This window comes from Hippocampus bargibanti, linkage group LG09 (genome assembly GCF_051943395.1).
Source record: "Hippocampus bargibanti isolate YZ-2025 linkage group LG09, ASM5194339v1, whole genome shotgun sequence".
In the NCBI taxonomy this organism is placed as follows: domain Eukaryota; kingdom Metazoa; phylum Chordata; class Actinopteri; order Syngnathiformes; family Syngnathidae; genus Hippocampus; species Hippocampus bargibanti.
The window spans coordinates 17801032-17825058 of record NC_142742.1 but is presented as its reverse complement, the minus strand read 5'-3'; the positions used below and the strand labels follow the sequence as shown (position 1 = coordinate 17825058).

The following is a 24027-nucleotide window of genomic DNA, read 5'->3' as shown; positions in this document are numbered from 1 at the left end:
TTGTACAACTGTGTTGCCAGTCCACATAACAATATTTACATGTTATTCACATGAAGAATTTGGCACGTTCTTGTATTCCTGTGTAAATTATTTCTTGGAGGAGGTCAACAGAGTCATCAGAATTCCGTTTGTTGACAGCGATCACAATTTTGTTTGTTGAAAGCACAAATGTCAAAATCCATGAACCATTTCACATAATCTGTTTTTGATGTTGCAACGACACGAACATAGGTTGGAACAATCTTTCAGGGTTTGGTGAATGGGTCCCAACAATTAGTTATGATGCCCGCTTGGCCATCACTGGCTGCAGACACATTACACTGTGGGAGATTTTGTTTGCTCATGTGACTGTTGTGATAGTACGCCATACAATTTAAAAATATATATATACTCAGAAAAAATATGTTTCATGACAAAACTACATTTATTTAGATTTACAATAGGACTTCGGGTGGGATGTCTGCCGTGCTTCTGCGTTGCAGAAGCTCACAGAGCCCGATGGCAGCTACTCATTGGAGGAATCTGGATCGGTCTCCAAGTCACCCGACAGATCACCCTCACTTCGTGTTTGTTGCCGCTATGCTGCCAGTCCAATATTGTGCCAGCAGTCACATGGAAAGGAAGTCAGTCTCCTCCATGCTGTTTGCTGGACGATTGGAGGCTCCATTTTTTTCGCAATGTGCAACTGTTGTCCCCTCGTGGAAGGGAAATACGTACATTGCATACAGTTCTGAAATTCAGCACAAGATAGACCAGGACTTGATCTTCACTCTTCCGCAAAAAAAAAAAAAGCAAAACTCGAATAAACTCGGCAATGGCATTCTATGTCAAATGTTCAATTTCAGAGTAAATTCGTGAATGGCAGCGAATGAGTTAAGGAGGTGCTGAGACAAGTGCTGCCTTAGTGCTTTATTTCCGAGAGGTGACCCAGCCGCACGCACGCACATACGCACACACGCACAGAGACACACACACACACACGCACACACACACACACACACACACACACACACACACACACACACACACACACACACACACACACACACACACACACACACACACACACACACACGCGCACGCGCACACACACACACACACACACACACACACACACACACACACACACACACAGATAAATACGCCACTGACTCAGTAAGTGATTCTATTTTAATATTTCAACTGTTAAGTGTGCTTTTGGACGAAAATAGTGTATTTCTGTTTGTGGAAGTCTTACAGGAAAGACAACAGAGACTACGATAATTTCGATCTTCCAGAGTAAGCGTCTAGTCAAGTCGAATTTAGTGTCCAATGTGCAGCATACCACACAGATGTCCCCCCCTCTCAACCACAGGAGAAGAGCTGCTGGGAGTACCTGAGACTCCATCAACAGAACAGTTAACATAAAATGACAAATAATACGACACAACACATACGACACAGACAGTAATGCAATGTTAACCACTTTTTATCAATACACTTTGTTGTTTAAATGGGTTTCAGATGAAAGAGGAGGGATTCAAAGTGTCCTTTTGCCAGTGGATAAAAGGCACATGCTGAAAATGTGCATGTCACATTCTGGTTGGCGACCAACGGGTGGCGCTGTTGGCCCCGCTTGCTGCTGCACAGGTGTTGGTTGTTTCAATCAGTAGCAGTTAAAAGGACTTCCGGCACGACCATTCGATATCGGGTCATTGTGTTTGTTGCACCCTGTTCGGTTTGTTTCATCTTGGCAGATTTTTACTCATGGTTTTCTTTTATACTTTTTACTTTTCTGTTCTGATGACTTTGATGCTTTAGGTTTTGTTCCTGCTGACTTTATGTAATACAATTTGTCAATTACAGCCTGCTCCGCCCTCCTGCCTGCTTTTTTTTGGGCTCAACAACCATCCACCACCTCGCAAATTGTGACAGTGCACAGGTGAAATCAAACAAGAAGCTTTAGCATCCACTGACGAAAAGAGATTGGCTCACATTTTGCTTACTAGGTTGCAATATTTTGGTTGTCTGATATCAAAAGATGAGCTAAACTAAGCGGTGGGAAAAAGCAGCTACCTGTATTTACTAACCATGTGGATGGTGGGGGACATGTCCCTGTCATCCTCATCTGATAGGTCCACCATGTTGACAGAGGTGAGGTCAGTGATGTCTTCGACATCTTCCTCCCCAGTCATTGATGTCAGCGTATTACCCAGGGCATTAAGGCGTTTGCCGATGTTAGGGTCCATGTGAACATCAATGCCACACATTTTCCAAAGCACATTGAGGGTCCATGTACCAGCACTACTGCTTTCTGATTTGTTGAAAAAAAGGAAAATCAAAGGAGAGGATGAATGTCTTAATTTTATTGAATAATTCTGGTGAGTGATCCATATTTTATTGAGGACAACTTGCCAGCAGATAGTTGCCCCGTGGTCCGAGAACATACTTCATATGTGCCATCAGGGACGATACCTGAGTTGTGGTCCCAAACAAAAACGTGTCACATGGGTGAATATTTCAGATTAGAATACAATGGATTTCTCAACGGTCAATATGGACAATGATTTTTTTTTATGACTTACAGGCATTCATGACTAAATCGCCATGGATCTCAGGTTTCCAGTCATCCCAAGAGGTCTCAAAGCCTTCTGCAAAGCGGATGCAGAAAGTCTTGAAGTGGCCTTTGCTAACCAAGGACTCAGAGGAGCAGGCGGTGATCAGTGTACTCTCAATAGTCAAGACCAAGGCGGGGCTAGTATCAAAATCTATGCTGTGGTTTGCCTGGCAACGGACCAAAGAGAGGGAAGGAAATGTGTTACTCGAACCTCAGAATTGCAAACAAAATACTGGATTTGCATATTTGCCAGGAATCCATCCACAAGTTAGGCCAAAGAGTAAAAAAATGTAACATCATGATTTAGCACACCAGGTAAAAGTACCTCTGATTTAATTACTTCCGAAAGCTACAGTGGAATGTTTTCGAGCGTTGTGTTTTTTTTTTTTTTTGGTGGGCTACATTTTTGTCCATTTTGATGGAAAACCCTATGTTCATTTTATTTGAATTCATGATTAGACTGTGTAGTAACATCCATAAACTCATGGATCATGATGTTAATGTATGTCGTTTGTTTGTTATAACTGATAAATAATAATAATAATAATAATAATACATTTTATTTCAAGCGCCTTTCAAAACACCCAAGGACACTTTACAATAAAAACAATAGAACACAGCACATAACAATAAAACCATAAGTAAAATGATAAATAATAAAATAGCAGAGAGAATTAGACATTGAAAGCAATTTTAAACAAATGGGTTTTGAGATGAGCCTTGAAAATAGGGAGGGAGTCAATATTACGGATGTTGGGTGGGAGTGAATTCCAGAGTTTGGGAGCAGAGCGGCTGAAAGCTCTGCATCCCATCGTGGTGAGACGGGCAGAGGGCACATAGAGGTGAAGGGAGGATGAGGATCTGAGGGACCGAGAGGAAACAGAGATTTGAAGCAGGTCAGAAAGATAGGGAGGAGCAAGGTTATGGATGGCTTTGAAAGTAAACAGAAGTATTTTGAATTCGATACGATGTTTAACCGGCAGCCAGTGGAGTTGCTGGAGTACAGGGGTGATGTGGTGAAAGGAGGGGGTTTTAGTGATGATCCGGGCTGAAGAATTTTGGACGAGTTGGAGTTTATGGAGAAATTTCTGATTGACACCGAAGAGAAGTGTGTTGCAATAATCGATGCGGGAGGTGACAAGACTGTGGATAAGGATAGCAGCGGAGTGAGGGGTGAGCGAGGGACGGAGACGGTTAATATTACGGAGGTGGAAATAAGCAGACCGAGTAATGTTATTAATATGGGAGTGAAAGGAAAGTGAGCTATCGAGGATGACACCCAGACTCTTGACCTGAGGGGAGGGGGACACGGTAGAACTGTCAATGGTGAGGGAGAAACTGTTAGTTTTGTGGAGGGTGGATTTGGTACCGACAAGAAGAAGTTCAGTTTTTTCACTGTTGAGCTTGAGAAAGTTATGGGAAAGCCAGGATTTAATTTCTGAGAGGCAACATGAGAGGGATGAAGGTGGAAGAGAAGCGTCGGGTTTGCTGGAGAGGTAGAGTTGGGTGTCATCTGCGAAGCAGTGAAAGTGAATGCCAAACTTACGGAAAATATTGCCAAGAGGAAGTAGGTAGATAATAAAGAGAAGTGGCCCCAGGACAGACCCTTGAGGCACACCAGAGGACACCGGAGAGGACCGTGAGGTGAACGAGTTGATTTGGATGAATTGTGCGCGATCAGAGAGATAGGAATGAAACCAGCGGAGTGGGGTGTGGGTGATGCCTAGGGTGGAAAGTCTGTCGAGAAGGATAGGGTGGGAAATGGTGTCAAAAGCTGAGGTCAAATAAATTAATACCATGTGCTGCCAAGATTAATAATAATAAAAATACATTTTATTTCTAAGCGCCTTTCAAAACTCTAAAGGACACTTTACAGTTATGGGATAAGAACATTTTACACATAGGTCAATGCGTCGCGATGCAAACAGAAGCATTGAGGGTAATGCAGCATGTGGCAAACAGAAGTTAAGCCGACTGCTGCAATAAGTGCACAAGCTATGAGTGATTGTAACACACCACCAATGTGGTGAAGATGCCAATTTCTAAATAAGGCTTCCATTCTCAAATAACATCTGGACACCAATGAGGAAGTGTGCTTTTATTTTAATCTTGCTCCTGGCAGCCTGATATGGCAAAACAACTTATTTGACTCGTCTTCCCGAGTGTATTTGGGACAACACAGATTGTTGCCAGCCAGGTCAATAAGGCAACATGCTGAAATCAAGTGCAACACAATTTAAGTGGGCTAAAATGTTGACATTGTGTATTAATGTTGAACATCAGTTCTGGCAATGGTGGCTAGAAGCATCATTGCATCATTACTTTTCAAAGTAATGATTGCACATTTCGATGCCGACGGCCTGACAACAGTTGCTGTTCAACGGATCACTTATTGAGCAAACTAGGCTGACTCAAATGGTTGTACCGATTAAATCGCTCCTGTATTTATGACATCACTTTGTTCCTCTTAATTCTTTCATTTTTTTCCCATAGTGATTCTTCTTTTCTTTTCGGCTTTTCCCTTCAAGGGTCAACACAGCAAATCAGTGTCCTCCATCTAAAACTGTTTTGTGCACCCCCCCCCCGCGTGCGTAATTAATTAATATATTTAGTTTAACGAATTTCAATACATTCAAAATTAAAAAAGGCTTGGTGCACAAGAAGAGTAAAATCTGTTTGCTAATATTTTTTTGAATCTATGGAAAAGTTCATTGTTCCCAAACAAATTGCTCCCAAAACACACTTGAGTTGAATTTAGTAATATCAGTGCAACTGTGCATAGTCTATACCTTTTGGTTCCATTTTAAAACGTGACAGTGACAGTTAAAAAAAAAAGAAGCCTGCAGTAATGCCTCCCATTTAAGTTGTGCCGTTATTTATAAAGATGGGAGCAATGCTGATCAAAGCAGTCAAGCTTGATAAAAGTTCAATGTACATATCTTAATGTATATTAATTGTCATGATTAATACTCTGGATATAATTTAAGGAATTCAAGATGAATTGCAAGTGCAGCTTGATCAGCAGCTACTTGCTGGTGCTATATACCACGATTTTCATCGGATGTGACGTGCCCATTGATTGCGACTACGGTTGGTGATGAGCAAAATTATAGTTTGTGGTATCTCTAGTCAGGAGACAAATTAGAGGAATTAAAAGCAGGAATTCAATTCAAAAGGATTGGAGTGAAGAATAATGTAATCATGAAAATTCCCAATTTACATACTGTCTTTTGACGAAAGTAGCAATGTAACACCCTGAGAACCATTCACACACCACCACCATTATGAGCTATACCAGCTTTATGATTTTTACTCTTCTGGAGTTGCCAGCATTTTTATTTTGTTAATTTTAACCAGAAAGAAAAGTGCAAAGAAATCTAATTTCAAGAGATTTCAATAAGGTTTGTCAATCAAAATAAGCAACTGTCCCCCAGCAACCCATCACAAGCAATATACACAATGAAGTTTACTTTTCGTGCATTTTTATGCGGGGCGTTTGATGTGCAGGGCCCAGATTCAGGGTTGGAGCCTTCAGCAGTAGTTGCCTGTCCTTTCTATGGAAACAATTTATGACAAATACATAGACGTATATATCCACACACACATACATGCACGCACATATGCATGTGCACACACACATACATACGAACATGCGCACATACACACGATCACACTCACACATACACACACATTCAAGCACACTTACGCACGCACACACGTGCACATACACGTGCTGTGTCCTCTGTGGAGAAACACAGAGAAACTGATTGCTGCATGGAACTCGTGGCCAGTTGGGACCATAGCATTTTTTTTGCTTGTGAATTCCCCCTGAAACCCTTTATTAAAATCTTTGTTTGCATTCAAACCTGTCGGCCATTGCACTCCTTGTCCTGCCCCGCTGAGAGCTTGCCTCTCATGACATCACAGTGCACATACACGCGCGCGCGCACACACACACACACACACACACACACACACACACACACACACACACACACGCACACACACACACACGCACACACACACACACACACACACACACACACACGCACGCACGCACGCACGCACGCACGCGCACACAGACACACACACACACACACAAACCCCATTTCAGTGAAGTTGGAATGCTGTGTAAAACGTAAATAGGATTGAGGAGAAACGACTTGCAAAAGCTATTAAACTACATTCTCATGAATAATCAACAATAATAGATAAAATGTTAAATTGTCAAACTGAGGAATGGGATTATTGTTTTTTTTTAATTTTGAGCCTGTTGTATGCAACACGTTACAAACCTACTTGTAAGTATGAACAATACTCTGTCTTTATAGCGTATCCAGTTGAACAGAGGTTGAAAATGATTTTTTTTTCTTTTTACATTTTACTCATCATTCCAAATTCATTGGAATTGAGGTCAGTATAAAATAATGCCAAATTTGACAATATACTGTACATCTGATTACCTGGGATGCACTGGTGATAGGCAGGCAGATGCCCAGGTCATTGACGGTCAGTTGAAGGAAGAGGGTGCTGAAGGCCTGGGCTGATGTCTGTTGAATACCTGGCAGCTTGTCCACCACCTCTTTTGTGGCTACATGTATGTCTTTATTGAGTGCCAAACGCTGTTCATTCCAGTTGTCATATGCTGCCTTGTAATTCAGCCAGAAAAGCACAGCTGCAGGAGGAAACGTGAATCAATACATATACATTTTCTGCAATGTCCATAATGCACATAGGAACTAGAAGTTCAGAAGAGCAAACAGGCAAACCCCATTACCCAATCTGCTGAGACACATAATCATCCAGTGGACTTTAATATTTGACATGAGAAATAGAAAAAGCAAGAACGCTGACCTCTGTCAAACGCCACCGGTTGTGCGAAAACAATAGGCCTGTTGAGTGTGATGAGAACAGCCTCCTTGTCAGACGAGCCACTGATCTCCTCCTGAAGAGCATTTCGCAGACCAATTCGGGTCCGAAAGTATGCTACCTGATGGAAGTCTGAGCCAGCTTCTTCATACACCTGCAATACAAAAAGTGAAACAATAACAACAACAATAACAACAACAATAACAATAACAATAATAATAATAATAATAATAGGCTCATTGATGGCTATATTTGTACCTGATGCTTAACTATTTGTCCAAGGGCGAGGTGGAGGTCAACTTGACACTTGCCAAAAAGTTTCAGGTAACTGCTGCTGCCACCAGGCTGAGCTTTACATTGGACCCTGTTGGATAACTCGAGCTCGATCAAGCCGGTCTCTAAGCGCACTGCTCTCATTGACGGGGTGGTGGCAGTCATCTGGATTCCCTGTGAGAAGAAAAGGTCTGGTTGAAATTCTTTTTATGATTTGAGTATTCACACTAATAATGATCAACAGATATATAGTAAAAGTACCTTGAACATGAGACTCAATGAGTACAGCAGGATTTTGGGTTTGTCTGCATCTGTTGAGGTGTCATGCTCGTTCCACAGTGGGATGGGTTGTTCGACCCCTGCCACAATCAACACATCCAGAATAAGTCAAGATCACACATTCTGAATGACCACCGTCATCTATTGCAGTATTTTTTTTAATTTCATGCCAAGACATTTCTTTCATCAAAAACTAAATCCCCCAGCACACCACTATCTGCAAATGTGGAAAAAAATAAACCTATTTTCACAATTAAGTGTTATGTTGTTATTAGAGGTCATTTTTTTACATTACATTGAAAAAATGCAATACTAAAACACGTTGAATAGGAATCAAATCAACATAATCCAATATTTGGTGCATTCACTTTAATGGCAAGTTAACTGGACCTTTAGCTTGCTTATTTGGGTTGGATTTTTCTGTGTGACAATCTTTTTTTCCCTTCCTGGGTCGTTTGCGCGCAATATTGTACCAATCATTTTCCCAACTAGAGTCTTTGTATTATTTCAACATCATTCAAATGACTTTTTGGGTGAAATGTGTCGCTTGAGGGAGTGCGCTTGAGGGAGTGCGGCTTCTATTTAGTCCGTATTTTTTATCTGAAAATTCACTTACAACTTTAGTTTCTGCATGCTTTGCAGAACAGTTCTTTCTCACTCAAAAAAGAACATGTTTTCTATTCTGTTCTTCCATTTGCATATTTTCCGATAGCCATTTCAACTCCAATGAACCGCAGTTCCATCAGGGAATAGATCGCACAGGCATACACATTGAATAATTTCTGATGCCACACCTGACAATATCGGCACAGCGTTTGAAAAACCCTGATCTGTTGGGTTAGCTGTGTGAGATAATTGAATATTTTAAGATCACAATAAATTTTACTCCCTGAAATGTTGTAACAAAATCCAAGGTTAAGGGGACAAACCCAAGGTATGTGATATCTTGACTTTTGTAAAAATTATGATTGCGGGGTATGAAGCAGCCCACAGATGGTTATAAATTAACCATATAAAATGAACCAATTTATTTAATCTTAGGGGAAACAACGCCTTTAGAGCAGTGTTTCCAAACTAACACATTAATAACATTTGAACATATTCGAGTTTGGCATGATCACCTGACACCTTCTGGATGACCTCATTGACCTCCTTCATAAAAACTTTTTGGAGGAAAACCAGATGGTTGAGCAGATCAGTGGTGAGGTTATGTTCAAAGGAGCCAATCTACAAATGAGAGGGAGAAGTAAGTGTGAAATGGCACGGTCACTAATTATGCCATGAAATGTCATTCTTTAATACCCATGCTTGTAAACAACTCCATGAGAAGTGATTTCCCTACCTCAGCCACACAGCGAAGGTAGTTGCCTTGGAGATAGTTCCCTTGCTTTGCAGGGAAGTCATCAGCGCCCCAACCCTGGTCGGAATGGCTCTCGTGGTCCTCCATAATGTACTCTCCAGACATAGTGACGGGTGGCAAATTGAGGCTCGCTGTTGGTGGCATGGTGGACATGTCCACAGGAGACACTTTTGATTGAAAGCATAGCGTGTGGTTTGGCAATTCAAAGGTGAAGCTGGTTTGGGCGCCTAAAACACAAACAAGAAAAGTATCCATTACTATATGGTTATAGTGCTGTAATAACCAATCACGACTTTCAAAATGATTTCAATCTTATCGTCTGGGACAGACCCAGTGGTATATAATGATTTTCAGCAAACCTGTCATGCCATGGCTTTTCATGCGGCCCATTTTGTACTCAGCCTTCAGTGAGGGCAGCAGGGCAGCCCCAATGGTGATGCCATCCATCATGGCGCTGAATTTGAGCACAATGGGCTTCTTTTCGAGGCCTTCTGGAAGTTGAGGGAACTCATTGGCCTCAACAGGTGTCTGATTGATGCTGGAACCTTTGTCAGAGGGCTGTGGGGTGGGAGTATCCTCTCGATTGGGAGCTTGACTGTCGGGAAAGATGCAATTTTCATGCAACCACTAAAGTAGCTTCTTGAATAAACTGGATAAGTTAATGTTACGTGATGTATTGCTTTAAAAATGATCATGCTGAAAAATGGGATTGGGTATATATCACCCATTTGCTGCGGGTAAAATATGTGTGATTAGTGTATTTCTGGTTTATGTTTACAGGTTCTTTAGTATCCATAGACTGATAGACCAGTCTGTGGATCTCGTACACATGAAAATGCAACTATTTTCTGGCAGTGGCAAAAGCGTCAAAAGAGCACACAAAAATTAACATTTCAGATGAGTTAAAATGGGCATTATATATTGTATTGCATTTAAGAGTAGTGCTGGATGGCCTGTACAGATTCCAACATATTTTTCTCGAGGAGCAAGCTCCAACAGCGGACATACACGTTAGATGGCTGTCGGATGAGGTCAGAGATCTGTTTGGACAGCTGATGAGAGCTGCGGACCATCATGCTGTGTAAAGTGGCTGGGTGCTGGGGAATGTTGATCATGATGGCTCCCACTTTGAAGACAGCAGCATTGTTAGTTTTCAGTCCACGCTGTGCGCTGTACAAGGCCTGAGACTTGGCGATGTTGCACTTAACCACAGTTCTGGAATGCAAATAAAGAACTGTCATGATTACTCATGGTGGAAGAGTGACCCACTCCAGGTGATATGAACAATATGAGTGGATAAGCAACTACAAAAATCATGCAGATGGAAGACACTCACCCACCCACCCACCCACCCACTCACTCACTCACTCACTCACTCACTCACTCACTCACTCACTCACTCACTCACTCACGCACCCACTCACTCATTAACTCTCCCCTCTCTGCCCCCCTTGTGAAGAGAAGATCACATTCTGCTTTGGACTCAATACCATGTTACATTCTTCTTCTTCAAAGGCATCAAATGAAATACATGTCACTCAGTATATGGATAGGAAATAAAAAAAGAACAGGTGGCCCGGTAGACGAGTGGTTAGCACGCCGGCTTCACAGTGCAGAGGCCGTGAGTTCAAGTCCCGGTCCGGCCTCCCTGTGTGGAGTTTACATGTTCTCCCTGGGCTCGCGTGGTTTTTTTTTTTCGGGTCATTCAGTGTCCCCCCACATTCCAAAAACACGCATCGCAGACTGATTGAACCCTCTAAACTGCCACAAGGTGTGAGTGAGAAGAGTTGGTTGTTTGCCCTGCGATTGGCCGGCAACCAATTCAGGGTGTCCCCTGCCCAGTGCCCGAAGACGGCTAGGATAGGCTCCAGCACCCCCCTCCCTCCGCGACCCTAATGAGGATAAAGCGGTACGGAAAATGGATGGATGGATGGATAAGAAAGGAACAAGATGGCAACATGGCCAACAAGTATCAATCTAGAAAATCACTGAAATGGCTTCATGCACATATACATGTGAAATAGGCATGGCAAACGTGTAATGAAAATGCTGAGATTTAGGATCAGACATTAATACAGGTGAGGCCCAAATGGCAGCAATAACATACAGAAATTCTTGTTTTGCTGTGCTGGTGGGAGAAGTTGGAAAATCCTCCAGTCTATGCATGTAGGTTGTAGGAGGAAGCAACAGAACAAAAAAAGAAAAAGGACAGGAGTGGAAAATATAACATAATTCTACAGCATTTACATAAGATACTTCAAATGTTTTGGATCATTTGCACGCAAGCGCAAGGAATCCGTATAACAGTACAGTATCATCTAAAAGACATATCATTGTATATTATGAAATAGAAAAATTATATCCTGATTTCATGTTTAGTAGCACTGAATGAAATCAATTAAAAAAAAGCTCGAAGAGAAATGAAAACAATACAAAAAAGTACTTTACATGCTCGGTTTTGAACAGAAGATTCAAATCAAAAGCCATTTCTGATGTGATCGTGTCAATGAAGAAACATGCGACGTACTGAATATCTGGTGTTATGCCCTCCAGCAGTACAATGTTTACCCCTCCAATATGAGCTGATGCACAGGTCTCGGTCATTTTCTGGTGTAGGATATCTGAAAGACACAAAAGGTTAGAAGTATTCAAACAGGTGAGGGGAAAAAAGTGCACGCAAACAGTAAAATGTTGACTACCGGTACATTTTTTTCACATCATTACAGTCCATATAAACCACAGGTGTCAAAGTCAAGGTCCGCCACATCATTTTTTTCAGCCCACGAAAGCAAATCAAACTTGTGAAATTCCATGATGCTTGCTAAAATCCGAACCAAAATTTCATATTTTTGGATGGAAACCACAATAACAGTCATTATTCTTGACTTCAGATTTGAAAACTAGTTATTCATTAATTTTTGTGTGCTCTATATGTAATATGTGGAGGGAATTAAACATTCTAATGGCTTCCCCAAATTCATAACGGCCCTCGAGAGGAATCCATAACTACAATGTGGCCTGCGGCAAAAAAATTACTTTGACACCCCTGATATAAAGCATACCATTCTTTTTACACCGAATGTGCAAGAACCAAATTTAAGAATGGTTAAAATTGCAACATTAATATTCAGAATGAATGTGATCAATTGCATTATGCTAAAGGCTGTGCATTTCTTCACAATGGTGTGTTTTCTATTGTCTCATGTTTGAGACTACTTTGATTTTAAACCTTATTTGTGTGATTCTTTATTGTCTTTAGAGTGTGACTAATACCTATGGGTGTCTTCCAAAACAATTTTATGGGAATGTTTTGTGCCAGAGATCTGTGAAGGCAAAAAATATTAAAAAAATACAGAAAATCACCTTTCATCTTTTCCTTGAGGGTAAAACTTCCATGTATCTTCTTCAGTTCTGCCTCCATGGTGAGTCCACCAATGTCGGCCTCCAGGTGGGTGCGATTCACCATACCAATGCCAAACACTATGAGGGTGACGTGCTGGGGATCAGAGCTCACAAGGCTACGCCTCCGGCAGCTAGCAGGACGGGACCTTGTGGGAGTGGGTTCTTGCTGTTCATTCTCAAAGATCACATTACAAAGTGGCTCTGATGGCCGACGCCCAGCCTCTGTGGAATAGATGAGGTTGAAAACTAGTCATCTAGCCACAATCACATTTGTAGTACAACATGCATCTTTAAGTTGTTTGATATTGTTCTGAATCATACAAGTTAAATGACAAAAAGATCCATATTCTGGTGGTTGCGATGTGGTTTAATACTGGTAGTATCTCATCTATCTGTAACACCATGGATTCTGTATCTCATATGATATAGCATTGCTTGTTGCGCTGCATAAAATATATCAAACGCAATATACAGTTGAAGTATTTTTTTTTCCCCAAGATGGCGGCGCGTGAACACGCAGCGGCTCCCCTCTCCCGGCAAATTGGCGTTTTCATGTTTATGTTTGTTAAGTAATTATAAGTGCCTTGCATGCTGGGTCCGAGAGGACAGTAATTTCATCTGTGCTGTATGTCATGCATATTAGCATATTTGACAATAAAGCTGACTTTGACTTTTGACTTTGAAGTATTGGAGGAGGACATTCACACTGAACTGAAGATACAGCAATATATAACGCATTAATAAATAAACGTATTTATCCATCCATCCATATTTCATATTCATATTTTGTTTTTATACTTTCATTCCTTTTATCACTTTGCTGCTGTGAAATGTAAATTTCTCCGCTGCGAGACTAATGAAGGCAAATCCATTCCAATATTATGCCGCTTATCCTGGGTCAGCTTGGGGGGGGGGGGGGGGGGCTGCAGCTTCAGTAGGGAAGCCCAGACTTCCCTCTTCCCAGCCACTTCTTCCAGCTCGGCGATCGTCGATCCGGAGGTGTTCCCAGGGCAGCTGGGTGACATAGTCTCTCCAGCGTGTCCTGGGTCATCCCCTGGGTCTTCTGCCAGTGGGTCATGCCCGGAATACCTCACCAGGGAGACGTCTCAGAGGCATCCTAATCAGTTGCCTTATCTGGCTGCTCTAAGTGGAGAAGCGGCTTGACTCTGAGTCCCTCCCGGATAACCAAGCTTCTCACCTTATCTCTAAGGGAGATCACGGACGCCCTATGGAGAAAACTCATTTCGGCCGCTTGTATCTTATTATTACACTTATTTATTTCGTATAATATTAAAGATGTACTTCGGACTAAATCTGTCAAGGTGAATACATATGTTTGGGCAAGCAAAAGTGAAAGCAAAAATAATGTCCAATTCCCACCTGGCAAGCAGTTCTCCACAGACGTTTTCTCCAAGATTCCGGTGGGATCTGAAATAAGCGAGTAGAAGTTGAGCAGCTTGTACATGTTCTGCCAACATTCGGCTGACGGCTCGCTCTGCTCTGACACTGTGATTGAGTCGGAGTCATCCATTTGGATTGCTGTGTGGTCCGCCACATCTCGTGAACTTTTTCTTGACACCTAAATAGTTACATATGAGATTCAGCAAGAGTATTTAGACATAACAATTTGCAGCAGCAAATAAAAACCTAGACTGATTATTTTGATGTTTGTTCAAACGCCTTTAAATTGCAACGAACCCAGTGAAATACAGTGCATGTTGAGTGTTTTCGCCCCCAAATACTCTGATGACACTGGGTCAATTATGGGTCATAGTTTTCTTGTGTCCGTGGGTGTAATTTCACAAACTGGCATGCTCTCATAGTTGTAACAAATGAAATCAATCACTGCCATTCCCGAATTTATACGGAAATTGAAAAGCATGACGTGAAGTGCCATTCTTGAATTTATTTGGGTTTTGTTTTTTTCTTGCGGGGGGTGCTGATAAAGCGCTGGTCAGATCTCTGGCAATGTTTGTCCCTCTCACTATGTATAAAGCCACAGCAATTTCAAGCTCATCTAACTCCAGACCCATATATTTTAGGAATAAATTTGTTTTCAGATAATAGTCTAAGGTTTCTTACGCGGCATTGAATGTTTATGTACTCCTAAAACTCAATAATCTGTGGGTCCTGAAATTTGAGTGAAAATGACAAAAACCCTGGCACTGAGGTGGACACATTTTTGCACATCATCTGGCAGTGAATGACTTAAAAGGTTAAGCACAATTTCAGACATAAATGCTGGCACACCATAATAATTTACATATTATAAAATAACACAAAACATTAAATATTCACGAACTGTATCATCGGCACGAAAAGTTTAAATCTTGTCAGCCAATCACAAGTATTGAGCCTACATGTGTGTAAAACCAAGTCGCTCATTCCTCTCTGGAATTATTGGTATGAGCACAACGTATGCCAACTGTCCATAATAAAATATGGAATAAATGGAACATTTGAAATCTCATATTAATTACTTTCAAAAGAGCATTCAAATCTGAACAAAGTTACCTTGGAAGTGCGACGCTCTGAACGTCCAAGCGAACCACGTCCTCTGTGCTCCCTTCTTCCTAATGTGTCCATGGCTAATGGTGGTCCATTGAGTGGCAAACCCCCAGTAACACCTACACCACTCAAACCTCTCTTGCTCCTTAGAGTTTGTGTGGCACAGCGCGCTGTTCCATTGATGCTGCCACGTGAGCCGCGGCTAAAGTCAGATGACTTGAAGTGGCGGTATGGTCGCACCTTGAAGGTTGGTGTTGGTGAAGCAGAGCCTGCAGTATAACGGTTGAGCTTGATGTCTGTTTGAGTGGCTTTAATGTCATCAATCATGGTGCTGAACTGGTGAAGAAGGCGCACAAGAGCCATGTCAACACGCTGGCTAATGGCCTGGCAGGCTGTTGTGAAGTCACAGTGGAAGGTGTTGAAGTGGCGGCGATTGAGGTCGTGGAAGGACAGTGGGACCGTAGTGGAGTCTTGTGGTGCACTGGTTGATTTCTCCATTAAGACTGCATTCAAGCTGAAAGTCTCAATCAGAAGTGCTGGTTTGAAATCAAGTGGTGGCAGGTTTACCATGCCTTGTCTAGAGGTAGGAAGAATAGCAAGTTTAGTAATGATGTCAAATATATTGGATAAATATGTTGGACAAATATGTTCGACATTTCTGCCTGGATGTTGCTGAGATTATAAAGATAGATACAGTGGAAACCTTGTTTCCACAAATTTCATGGGAGCTGAACACCGCACTGCAAGCCACCACAATTACAATACATTCCAGGGCTTCTTAATAATAGAATCAATTGAATTTGCGTCAGCTTTCTTTGGAGCCATTCTGGGGCCCCACACAAAAATAATAATATTAATAATAATAAAAATAAATCAACTCATATGTGATTGAATGTGAAATATGTAGGTATGGCGTGAATAAAATTCACGCTGTGTGAGCGAAAGCCCCACTGAGTATTGAGTGTGCACGTCGTGACAGTTTACCAATTGATGCAGTTATTTGTTTAATATAAGCAGTATTCATCAGAATTTCTGTTGAAAAGCAATTCATTTCTGAACACAATTGAACCGAGGTAACATAGTTTGACTTTTATTATTGCAATTTTTATTGACAACAGTAAATAAGTAGTATTTTACCTTCTAGATCTTTTGGTTTTGCGCTCTTTGGAGGTGTCGGAGTCCACAATGTCTGCTCTCAGACACTCCAAGTTGCCAGAAAAAGACAAATGTTCTCCAAAATACATTTTGTAGCTTAGAGGGGTGGTGTCTTGGGCTTGGATGCCAGTATAGTTCAGTAAAGGCTTGAAAACAACCTGAGAGAGAATATTGCAACAAAAACAATCAAACATTTATGAAATGAAATTATGTTAAATCATTACTAATATTTTGAACATTTACTAGACACATGGAAAAAATAATCTTTTGCCAACAGAAGGGGCTCTGCTCGGAAAAGAAAAAAACCCAAATAACCAATATTAACTGAAAAAAATGTGAAAGATAACTAATGAAAAAAAAAACACATTTGATGCTTTTGTCAACAATAATACACGTAAAAAATCAGCACAACGAAAAGGGCCAAGAGAAAAATGAAATTATCCCAAATTTAATATTTGTATTCTTCCGGGTTTGAATTCCCTTTCAATTTTTCAACAGGTGCTCAACCAGACCAGTCTCATAGTTTGTTTATTAAAACCACCCACGGCACTGTGTCCTTGAATGTAACTTCCCTTTGCCCACACCCAAAGGCCAAAGTTTTCCAGATCTGATGTTGGTTTGTTATGGTCACCCCCTCCCACCAACACCACCACCACTATTACTTCAGCCTCCAGGAAGATAGTTTGGGAATTGCTTCACCCCAACAATGATCCAAGAACTCAGGGCGCTGAGCGGGAACACCCCCTGTAAACTGTCAATGTCTTTTTGTGTATCTTGGACGGGTTGAAACTGTAAAATGACTGATAGCTGACAATAAAACAATAAAATCAATTTAGACCAGCAGACTTGGGGCAATACATGGTGTTCAATTTGTTCCGTTAATCCGTTAATTTTCATAGGCGAATTTGGAAGGGGTTGGGAGTTTGTTTTTTTCTTTTCTTTCCCATTTTGTTAACATATGCATATGACTGAACTGAGAAAAATACAGTGAGACCTCAACTTACAAACTTAATTGGTTCCCAGACAGAGTGTGTAAGGCGAAAAGTGTGTATCTCAAAAATAAATTTCCCATAGGAAACCATTAAAATGGGAATAATCCGTTCCCGGGTTTCCATAAAATATACTTTTCAACTAAATAAACCTTAAAACTACACACAACATACCTTATTCTATGTATAATAAATGTGCAATTGTATTGTAATGAAAGAAATACACTGCATTGTATCATAAAGTCATTTTATTTACATTTGTGATGGTCATTTATGGCTTGATGGAATGGCGTTGGAGGTCGAAGGCCAAAGGGAATTGCTATTGAAAGAGAGGCGCATTACATGACGACTGTAATTAAAGAAATAAACTGTGCTGTAAAATAAAGTTTTATTTACCTTTTTGATGGTCGTTGATGGCTTATGGAAGGAGAGTCACCTTTCATAAGGACTGTTGCTAACTTAACCTCTGGTGCTGTTCGGTCGTGTGCTTCCGCCGAAGATCACTCCGCCAGCCGTGGTGGGTGTGTATTATGAAAATAGTGCTTATTATAAGGTTTAATTTTTTTTAAATTTGACGTTTGTAAGACAAAAAGTTTATAAGTTGAGGTGTTTGTAAGTTGAGGTCTCACTGTAAAATAAAAACAATAAATCACTTGAGCGTCAGCCAGTTGAACAGCAGCCGGACATAGGTTCCCCTCTTCAATATCAGCAATGTCATCCTGGCTTGTGCTATGCTGGGAATGCTGAGAGTGTGTCCCGTCCAAGGTGTTTTGGTCACTGGACAGCACTGTGTTGAAGTCCGACGCAGAGGGGATAGTCGGTAGGTTACATGTGCCACCTAAAAGTGTTGAAGACATTTTAAAAAAAGAACTAAACTAAAGAATGATTTTGAATTACGGTAATTGAACTGAAGATTAGTGATGAGGGATTTATGTTGTAATTTGGTGGATTAAAAACACATTCTGCAAAACCTGTTGTAACTGCATTGCAAAACAATTTCCTTAAATAGGACCCAGACGATTTACAGTAACTTGATGTCTGATTTAATTGTCGGGTAGCCTGGTAGTCGAGTGGTTAGCACGACAGCTTCACAGTGCGGAGGTCGTGAGTTCAAGACCCGGTCTGGGCTCCCTGCGTGGGTTTTGTCCGGGTCCTCCGGTTTCCTCCCACATTCCAAACACATGTATGGCAGGCTGATTGAACACTGAAAATTGTCCCAAGGTGTGAGCGTGAGAGCGAATGGTTGTTTGTCTCTTTGTGCCATGCGATTGGCCGGGAACCATTTCAGGGTGTCCCGCCTCGTGCCCCAAGACGGCTGGGATAGGCTCCAGCACCCCCAACAACCTTACTGAGGATAATGGATGAATGGATTTAATTGTCCAGCTCATTTAGGTGAGCAAAATTAGCCATTTTAAAATCAGATGACTTATGCCGATTCCTGTCAACTATTTTTCAAACATATGAACACATTACCAGATAGAAGAATTACAAGTAACACATGGGAAAGGTCAACTTAATGCAAAACATGAATTTTCTGCGTGTAATTCATACATATAAAATAATCTCTCGCACTGATAAACAGCTTGTGTATAAACGGCTTGTGTAATTCTTCAAGCAAAGATGATAGGGTCCAATTACAAAACTTTTTTTTAAAATCTGCCTCACATAATTATTTGCTCTGGTTGTCTATTTCAAGTTTAAAATTTACTCAAGTCAGAAACAGGTTGTTTTGTTCCACATAAAACCTAACTCACCATTAATTTCCTCACAGAACAAAACGGAGGAATACAATCTGCCTGTACTTTAGTATCTATAAAGGCAAATATGTTAGCCTTTCGTAACACAATGAGCCTGAGCCATGGATTCTTAGACTTGATTTGTACTGGTTGTTCCTCATTTAAGAGCTCCAGACAGGCAAAAAGGGCTTTGATGAAGGCAAATGGCTTAATGGCAGGTTACCTAAGACCCGGAAGACCCTGACTGAGGTACTAAGATGTTGATTTGACTGGCACGTGACTTTGAAAAGCTGCATGTGAATTAGACAGACTCTGACTACGCATTTGTTCTGTCCGTTTTCATTGTTGGTACTGCACTTGAGATCAACAATGACGCCCGTTCAAATGTTATCACACAGGGATACTAATATATCAACTTCGAGATGGCTTGGAAAGGGATTTACAGTTAACTAATGTACCCAAGTCTCAAAAACACAACTAGGTCCCCAAAGTCATCAGCCCAAAATCGAGGGCAATCCCCTAACCTACTTTGGGACTGTTATCTCTTTGTAGTGGCTGGTATTAGAAGTGAGTGCCTGGAGAATCCAAATGGGTCGAGAGAAACCGAAACATTTATAGACAATTTAAAGGAAAACCGACACCATTTTTTTGTTTCCTAAGTGACATCAGAAAAACTTTTAAGGCATCTAAAATACCCAAAACACACAAGCTGATATTTTTAGTCAAATGAAAAAAAACAATTAAAAATGACTTAGTGTCCAAAAACTACTTCAAATTGAACCCGGAAGTGGCCTGTTTCAGAAGGTCCCGCCCCCTTGTTCATGACGTCACGCCAAGACTTCGTGCCTTGCTTGAGAATCAAAACAATGGCTTCAGATTCGGAGAAGATGCTTTCTTGTTACTCATCCAGTTATGAATATGATTCAAATAGTTCTGAAGAGGAAAGCATAAATGTTTGCCATTGATTAAAGGAGTCCTCCCATATCAATTCGAGCCGTCAATGACAGCAATGTAGCACCCAGAAAATGCAGAAGAGGGCGCCCAAGCTCCGTTGGAAATGGGCTGATTTGTCTGCTGGGAATTTGTGTCAGTCAATATCAAATACAGTAAAGTCTCGTTATATCGATATCGGATATATCGATAGTCCCGGTTATATCGATACTATTTCTATGCACGCACAGAGAAAATTACATGCAAACAGGGTCGGATATATCGATAGTCCCGGTTATATCGATATTTTTTCGGACTCCCTTGAATATCGATATAACGAGACTTTACTGTAGTTGTCTTGGTGCAACGTATTATTATTATTAACACACAATTCACTGTCGCATTATTCATGTGTTTTCCTTCTAATTTTGCAATCAACATGGATCAACACGAAGTTTTCAGACCAAACAAAGTACCGCAAAATGCATTGTGTGTCGCTTTCTCGGTCAGGGGCGTTCCGAACGTGACGTCATGTGGGGATCGTCATCAACTCGAAAACAAGACTGCCTGAATATTCAGCGCAAGTCTTAAATCATAAAATATAGCTAATGGCTAATAGCTAATAATAGGAATATTTGTAAAATACGCTCAGTAGAAGTCATTTCAAATAATTTTACAAATTATGGACACAACTTGTCCGGAGGCGTCGGTTGTCCTTTAACTGAATGATTGCTTGAAATATTCACGTATAATTGCATTCCACTCAGAAAAAAACAAATTATTTCACACTGAAAAAGCGGTCAGATTTGGGCTGTGAACATGGTATCTTACCGGTCTGGATGCTATTGTGCTGTAAGCGGTTAACTGGGGCGTCTTGGACTACAGTCCCACTCCTGTTTCCCACAGCATTTGACATCCAGTTGTAAAAGCTAACAGGAGATGGCTCAGATAGTAATGGGTGCTCTGTGAACATATCTGTCCCTGAAAAAAAAAAAAAAAAAAAGAAATAATGAAATAAAAAACACTTTACCATGAGAAAAGGGTCTCTGAAGTTAGCAATAAGTGTATCATATTAAATATGCAACAAGTGTATGGTATTGACCTCAACATTTTCTAATATGGACCCTCATGTACTGTTCACGCAAGGATTAATTATGGTTTTAACTTCATACAAAAGGATGAATATTAAAAACTTGTAAGCGGGTACCTGTACGAGTAAGGGAACCACTTTTGGTTGTAGTGGCAAAAGATGGCTCGTTCCTCTGCGGCGTACCTTCCAGCAGGTTGTGCAGACTGCGAAAGCTTCCCGTTAAATTGCTCAGAAGACTTTCTTTCCTGGGACTATCCTTGACTGGCAGACCTACTCGGCTCACATGTGCTGGTGAGTCAGCAGCGGTGTCACCGCTGGTGTAACTCAGAGACTGATACGGATGAGAGCCCTGAGCACGATAAATACAATACAATACATATTGATTTATATAGAGCTTTAAGAACAGCTGAAGCTGTATCAAAGCGATTGACATGGACAACTATCACATACAGGAAATAAAGCAGTCACATGGATGGTAGAAATCCCCAGGGAGTAAACCTATCATCACACAATATCACCAAGGAACACATTTTGGAGTGTTCTATTCACCTGCCCTGCATGTTTCTTTTCTTTTCCTTTTTTATTCAATGTACTTGTCAGATTGATATTCACTTCATATGATCACTGTATTTGATTTCCATCATGGCCAGGTAGAGTCGAAAGGCGTTTGCCCACATTTGGCCAGAATTAGAGCCGAGGGGGGTCAGGCGTCGGTGCTCGGGCTCGCCACGAGGAGAATGCCACTTTGGGTCCACTTTGAGACAGTTCGTTCTGCTTCTGGGCGAGGTGGCGGGTCAGGCGTGTCGGCACCGCAGACGGATGCGGGTCGGCGCGGAGATCAGGGTAAGGCCGGGTAGAGGGCAACCGGTAGAACAACGGTGACCCAGACCAACACCCGCCCACCCCCGCCGCATTCGAATCAGCCTGTTTGCAAGTCATTTAGCACCGAGTCTCAACTTACAACCATTATGACCGTTTGGAACCCAGATGTTACCTGTATTTTGATTTTGATTATCTGGAGAAAATGACATTTACCAACATACAGTATGAAGATATTCAGAACCGTTCATTTTACTCTTAAAAAACACTGGCTCATTCTGCTTGTATAAGAAAATGTTATTGTTTAAAGGACAACCGATGTCTCCGGACAAGTTGTGTCCATAATTTGTAAAATGGCTTCAAATGACTTCTATTGAGCGTATTTTAATAAGATTCCACCGCATACAGCTATATTTTACGTTTGAAGACTCGCGCTGAATATTCAGGAAGTCTTGTTTTTGAGTTGACGGTGACGAGTCCGTACGTGACGTCACTAAAGGAACGCCCCTGACCGAAAAAAAAGACACATTGTAGCAGTCCTTCCATCACATCAATGTATTTTGCTGTACTTGTTTGGTCTGAAAACCTTGTGTTGCACCCAAAAACCGCCAGAGGAGGGCGTCCAAGCTCCATGGAAGGAATTTATTCGCCTGTGGAAACAGGCTGATTCATTCCTCACAACAGCTCGGTGGCCATTTTGTGCCTCTTTTCTGGGATGCTACCTTGCAGTCCAGATGCCTCGAAATTACACGGAAGGACTTCTTTAATCGATTGCAAACATGTATGCTTTCCTCTTCAGAACTATTTGAATCATATTCATAACTGGATGTGTAACAAGAAAGCATATTCTCTGAATCTGAAGCCATTGTTTTGAATCTCCAGGAATGCAAGACGTCTTGGCGTGGCGTCACAAACTCGGGGCAGGACTTTCTGAAAATGCCCAATTCGCCACTCATTTTTTTTGCTGATTTTGGACACTTTAAGTCATTTTTATTTGTGTTTTGCATTTGAATAAAAATATCCTACTGCGTGTTTTGGGTATTTTAGATGCTATAAAACGTTTTTCTGATGTCAGTTAAGAAACAAAAAAGTGATGTCGGTTGTCCTTTAATTGTACATGAAACAATGACAATAGACATGTGTGATTCATCAATATTTACCATGCTAGACATGCAGAACAGCATATAAATGAACATTAGCTGGACACCACATGTTTTTTTGTTCGTTTTGTTTTATTACCTTTATTCGCAGTGCAGACTCGTTGTGTGTATGAGACTTTGAGAGTTTCCTCATGATCTCCACTCCACTGACAGGACCAGAGTTTCCATCTTTTGGTGGTGGACGACTGCACGCCCCCTCCAGTAGCATGGTGTGTTCACTCACTGTGGCTTTGCAGGAAATATATTAAATCAAACATCAAACAACTGATAAAAAACTGTGGAAAAACTTGAGTTTGCCCTCAAACTCACATGAGATCAGATAACAGCAAATCATTTTAGCAATAAGTGACGGCTTACAGTTTCATTAATGGCCGGGGGGAGCTTGGGTAAGTATCACTCCCCTTTGTAATACAGTACAGTGATACCTTGGCTTACAAACTTAATTCGTTCCCAGAATGTGTGTGTCTAAGGCGAAAACTTTGCATTCCAAACATTAATTACCCATAGGAAACCATTAAAATGAGAATAATTCGTTCCCAGGTGTCCATAATACATAATTGTCTACTAAATAAGCCTTAAAACTACACAAAATAGACCTTATTTTATGTATAATAAATATGATATGGTATTGTAATTAAAGAATAAACTGTACAGTATAATAAAGTCGTTTTATTTACCTTTGTGATGGTCGTTGATGGCTTGATGGAAAGGTGTGGCCGGTTTCATCAGCATTAAACACTTGATGAGGAATGTAGCCTTCTTCTTCCACCATCTTGAGGAATGATTCCTTGTAAGCTTCAACATCTTTATCGTTAGAACTGGCTGCCTCGCCATGACAAATGACACTATGAATCCCTGTAT

The 24027-nt window shown here is 41.1% G+C and overlaps 1 protein-coding gene across 1 annotated transcript in view; it reads right to left on the bottom strand.

Moving 5' to 3' along the window:
* The window catches only part of bltp1 (bridge-like lipid transfer protein family member 1), a 125408-nt gene that overhangs the window by 34247 nt on the left and 67134 nt on the right, over window positions 1-24027 (bottom strand). Inside the window, exons 43-64 of the mRNA XM_089005233.1 lie at window positions 23246-23394; window positions 21305-21536; window positions 20929-21078; window positions 18085-18269; window positions 16425-16600; window positions 15294-15864; window positions 14160-14358; window positions 12741-13001; window positions 11905-11998; window positions 11485-11535; window positions 10386-10592; window positions 9737-9972; window positions 9360-9604; window positions 9139-9244; window positions 8000-8097; window positions 7724-7912; window positions 7451-7619; window positions 7060-7271; window positions 6067-6150; window positions 2565-2763; window positions 2395-2454; window positions 2070-2293 (exon numbers count right to left, since the gene is read on the bottom strand). Coding sequence (XP_088861359.1) covers window positions 2070-2293; window positions 2395-2454; window positions 2565-2763; window positions 6067-6150; window positions 7060-7271; window positions 7451-7619; window positions 7724-7912; window positions 8000-8097; window positions 9139-9244; window positions 9360-9604; window positions 9737-9972; window positions 10386-10592; window positions 11485-11535; window positions 11905-11998; window positions 12741-13001; window positions 14160-14358; window positions 15294-15864; window positions 16425-16600; window positions 18085-18269; window positions 20929-21078; window positions 21305-21536; window positions 23246-23394 — 4097 coding nt within the window. The remainder of the gene's footprint in view (window positions 1-2069; window positions 2294-2394; window positions 2455-2564; window positions 2764-6066; window positions 6151-7059; window positions 7272-7450; window positions 7620-7723; window positions 7913-7999; window positions 8098-9138; window positions 9245-9359; window positions 9605-9736; window positions 9973-10385; window positions 10593-11484; window positions 11536-11904; window positions 11999-12740; window positions 13002-14159; window positions 14359-15293; window positions 15865-16424; window positions 16601-18084; window positions 18270-20928; window positions 21079-21304; window positions 21537-23245; window positions 23395-24027) is intronic.